Source organism: Nicotiana sylvestris, chromosome 12 (genome assembly GCF_000393655.2).
Source record: "Nicotiana sylvestris chromosome 12, ASM39365v2, whole genome shotgun sequence".
NCBI classification, from domain to species: Eukaryota; Viridiplantae; Streptophyta; class Magnoliopsida; order Solanales; family Solanaceae; genus Nicotiana; species Nicotiana sylvestris.
Window position 1 is genome coordinate 110,931,374 of NC_091068.1, and position 5,016 is coordinate 110,936,389.

Genomic DNA, 5,016 nt, shown 5'->3' on the forward strand with positions numbered 1-5,016 from the left:
AGTGACAACTTTGAGAGTAATTGCTTTAACCCACTTTGTGAAGTAGTCGATGGCAACCACTATGAATCTATGCCCATTGAAGCTTTTGGCTCGATTGGCCAAATGACATCCATACCCCAGGCAACAAATGACCACAGTGCTGACATAGGATGCAGTTCTATAGGTGGCGCATGAATCAGGTCACCGTGTACCTGACACTGATGACATTTTCGGAAAAAACTAAAGCAATCTTTTTCCATAGTCATCCAGTAATAGCCTGCTCGAAGGATTTTCTTTGCCAGGACGTATCCATTCATGTGGGGTCCACACACTCCTGCGTGCACTTCATGCATAATTCTTCCGGCCTCTTAGACATCCACACATCTTAACAAATTGAGATCTAGAGTCCTTTTGTACAAGACCTCCCCGCTCAAGAAGAAACCGCTGGCAAGCCTTCTAGAGGTTCTCTTTTGGTCTCTATTGACTTGCTTGGGATATTCTTTCGTTTTCAGAAATCTCTTGATATCATAGTACCATTGATGAACATTTGGTTCCACCTCAACCGTATGGCAGTAACCATGCCTTTCTCGGATTTGGATTTCTAGAGGGTCAATGTGAACATTGCTTGGATATGGCAACATCGAGGCCAAAGTAGCGAGTGCATCGGCTAACTCATTGTGAAAAAGGATGTACTTGAACTCAACTGACTTGAACCCCTTGCTAAGATCTTCCACATGTTTCCTGTAAGGAATAAGCTTGACATCTCGAGTTTTCCATTCTCCCTGAGATTGCCAGATGATCAGATCTGAATCTTCCATGATTATCAATTCTTCCACATCTTGGTCGATTGCCATATTCATGCCCATAATGTAGACTTCATACTCGATAGTGTTGTTTGTGCAAAAAAACCGAAGCCGGGATGTGGCTGGATAGTGTTGACCAGTGGGTAAGATCAAAATTGCCCCAATCCCGACACCTTTTGCGTTCACAACTCCATCGAAGAACATTTTCCAAGCATTGGTGTCTTCTGATGTTACCTCAACTGAATTCACCTCTCGTCCGGGAAGTAAGTACTCAAAGGCTCATATTCATCATTAACAGGGTTTTCAGCTAGGTGATCTGCTAAAGCCTGGGCTTTCATTGCTGTGCGGGTGACATAGACTATGTCAAATTCAGTGAGCAGGATCTGCCATTTTGCTAACCTCCCTGTGGGCATCGGCTTTTGGAATATGTACTTTAAAGGATCCAGCCTGGTGATGAGGTAAGTGGTATAGGCCACCAGGTAATGCCTAAGCTTCTGAGCGACCCAAGTTAGGGCGCAGCAAGTCCTTTTCAACAGGGTATATTTGGCTTCATAACTTGTGAACTTTTTGCTCAAATAGTAGATTGCCTGCTCTTTCTTCCAGGTCACATCGTGTTGCCCGAGGACACAGCTGAAGGAATTTTCCAAGACTGTCAGGTACAAAAACAAAGGCCTCCCCGGTTCAGGTGGAACCAAGACTGGTGGGTTCGACATATATTCTTTAATTTTGTCAAAGGCTTCTTAACACTCGTCTGTCCATTTAATCGCTGCATCTTTCTTCAATAGCTTGAATATGGGCTCACATGTGGAAGTCAACTGAGCAATGAATCGGCTAATGTAGTTCAACCTTCCCAACAAACTCATAACCTCTTTCTTGGTTCTCGGAGGAGGCAAATCCCGAATAGACTTTATCTTCGTTGGATCTAGCTCGATGCCCCTCCGACTGACTATAAATCCCAAGAGTTTCCCATACAGAACTCCAAATGCACATTTAGCCGGGTTTAGCTTCAAATCATACTTGCAAAGACGCTCAAAGAACTTTCTTAGGTCTCGAACATGGTCATTCTGTGTTCTAGATTTAATGATCACATCGTCCACATACACCTCGATTTCTTGGTGCATCATATCATGAAAGATGGCAGTCATAGCCCTCATATAAGTTGCTCCGGCATTCTTCAAGCCAAAAGGCATGACCCTGTAGCAATAGGTGCCCCAGGGCGTTGTGAATTTTGTCTTTTCTGCATCTTCTTCATCCATCAATACCTGATGATAACCATCATAGAAATCCACGAAAGACTATACCTTATGTTTGGCACAGTTGTCAACGAGGATGTGGATGTTTGGCAAAGGGAAGTTGTCTTTGGGACTTGCTTTGTTTAGATCTCGATAGTCAACACACACCTGAGTTTTCCCATCTTTGTTTGGCATTGGGACCATATTGGCCAGCCATGTGGTGTATCGGACCACTAGGATCACCCCCGCCTTCAACTGTTTTGTGACCTCTTATTTGATCTTGTTACTGATATCAGTTTTGAACTTTCTTTGTTTTTGCTGGACAGGGGGATAATCGGGGTAAGTCGGTAGCTTGTGTACCACTAGATCAACACTTAATCCTGGCATGTCATCATAGGACCAAACAAACACATCTTTGAATTCAAACAAAAGTTGGATCAGGGCATCCCTAGTTCTTTCATCTGTGTGAATGCTTATCATGGTTTCTTGGACCTCTTCTGAATTACCCAAATTTACTGGCTGTTTCATTTAGATTTGGCTTAGTCTTATTCTCAAATTATTCCAATTCTCGATTTATTTCCCTAAAAGCCTATTCTTCATTGTATTCCGGTTCTTGATTCATTATTTCACAATTAGACAATGTGTTTGGATCTGGGCATGAAGTCCTCAAGCATGTCATGTTATTTAAAGCCACATTATTAGAACTGAAAGAAAAAATAAGAAAAAGTAATAAAAATCAGAAAGAATAAAGAGATTCATGAACGATGAAATATCGATTTCATTTAATTGAATTTTGAAGATAATAGGGTTTACATTAGAATTTAAAGACAGTAGTTACACCCTAGAATAACTCGTGATGTAGAAAAGGTGGCAAGACTGGACTACCGGGATTCCCGCCTGACTGGGAATGGAGTAGCCTTCCAGTTTTGCAACTTGGCATTAGGCCCCATATACAGCACCTCAGCGGTGATCGAGCCTTCTCCCGGCTGGACCATATGGGTTTCATACAACATCTGCCTCATAGCTCCACATATTTCTTCAATTTCTTCGGTCGTAAAGGCCTCATCTTCCTCTTCTGTGTACTTGGGCTTGACAAATGTTTCGAATAGATGCGGGATTGGCTGAGGCAAGACCCAACCGTTGTTCTTTTGCTCATTTGCCCATGTTTCATCAGCTGGCGTGGCTTGAAAACCCACACTGAAGAACTTCTTGTTGGCAGCTAAAGTGGTAGGTTCTGTGATACCTTGCAATGATGCCCCAAATCCCTTCCCAAGCGTATAACCATGCTTGATCATCTCAGTAGAGACCATGATTGATGCATTTGAGATAAAGGGTTGAGGACACGGGCTTCCTTCTTCATATTGGTCTGCGACCACAACCTGAAAAGCTTGATAGACTATATGTTCAATACCTTCCCTAGCTTCGAGACATGGGACTGACGGGTCCCGGTAAATTGACTGCTCGTCTTCTCCATGAACCACAATTTCCTGATCTTCATGTTCAAATTTCACCATCTTGTGGAGAGTGGAAGGTACAGACCCCGCCGCATGAATCCAGGGCCTTCCCAAGAGGAAATTATAAGAAGTGTCCATGTCTAGGACCTGGAATGTCACCTCAAAATCCACATGACCAATAGTCAAAATCAAATCGATCTCGCCTATGGTGTCTCTCTTGATGCCATCAAAGGCACGCACACAGACATTGTTAGGCTTGATTCTCTCAGTCCCGATCTCCATTCTTTGCAAAGTTGAGAGAGGGCAAATATCAACTCCGGATCTGCCATCCAGCATGAATCTTTTTACATAGTACCTCTCGCACTTAACTATCAAATGGAGGGCTTTGTTGTGGGCAGCCCCTTCCGGGGGCAAATCACTCTTGCTAAAGGAAATCTAATTGACTACGAAGAATCCTTCTGCCATCCTTTCTAGTTGTACGACAGTGGTTTCAATCGGAACCTAAGCTTCGTTGAGGGTCTTTATCAGTACCTTCTGATGCTCACTCGAGCTTATCAGTAGAGACAAGAGTGAGACCTGAGCGAGATACTTCGGGAGTTGGTCAATTACCTCGTAGTACGCAGTTTTCATTCTTCGGAAGAATTCCTCTGCCTCTTCGGCACTAATTGGCTTTTGGAGCGGGAAACGCTTCTGCTTGGCATTGTTCACTTCTTCCAAATTAAGGTACTTTCCGGATGGGTTGGTTTCATTTACTTCCCCTGCGATTTCTTTCCCCTTGTACGTTACAATTGCTCTGTTGTAGTTCTAGGGAATTGCAGTGGGATCTTTCATGGGCCTTTGTGGTGCGCGACTAATGACCACGGGCTCGTTCAGCCTAGGTGGAATCACTGGTCCCCGTACCACGTAAGTCCCTTTGGGTACATATATCTTGGGTCCTTTGTTCAGCTCGAACCTCTTAGGAGGACTTATGCCAATTGTTCTTTCATGTGAGCTCGGGGAACATAAAGAATGGAGTCTTTAGGGGGTGCTGCCCCTGTTTTGGTTTCCACTATTTTTTCTGCACTTTGAGGGTGGATTTACTCCTCTTCTCCCCCTTGTCTTGCTTTGCAGCGGCCTTTGGCTTCTTCTCGACATCAGTGATAGCAATGATGGCTTTTAAAGCAGGATCAAACTCCTTATCTTCGCAAATCATCCCAATAACTGGCCCGTTGTTGTGAGCCGATAATGGGTTGTTGGTCACATTAGGGATTTCTTCATCCTTCAGCACTATCCATTTTTGCTCTATGAGGTTTTCAACCGCCCTTTTTAGAGTCCAGCAGTCTTCAGTGTCATGTCCTTCCACCCCAGAATGATAGGCACATCGGGTCCCGATCGGTAGGAAGGGGACTCTTGATTTTGTCTATTCGGTGATACGGTTGGAGCAAACCCATTTGGACTAGTTTGGGGAAAAGGCTAGAGTATGATTCACCTAGGCATGAAGTTTGTTCTCCTGGGTGGCTCCCGACACGGGCATTGTAGGGGAAATTATTTTGTGGAGGTCGGGGATTA

The 5,016-nt window shown here is 44.0% G+C and overlaps 1 protein-coding gene across 1 annotated transcript; it reads right to left on the minus strand.

The window, feature by feature from the left end:
• Positions 1-347: 347 nt before the first annotated feature.
• On the minus strand, positions 348-986 carry LOC138883538 (uncharacterized). Its single transcript, XM_070164231.1, has one exon. The coding sequence runs from the start codon at positions 984-986 to the stop codon at positions 348-350; it is 639 nt and encodes a 212-aa protein (XP_070020332.1).
• Between the last annotated feature and the right edge of the window lie 4,030 nt (positions 987-5,016).

What these genes read in the sequence shown, in the direction of transcription:
- LOC138883538 (XM_070164231.1), bottom strand. Translation starts at nt 986, where the DNA reads ATGTTCTTCGATGGAGTTGTGAACGCAAAAGGTGTCGGGATTGGGGCA.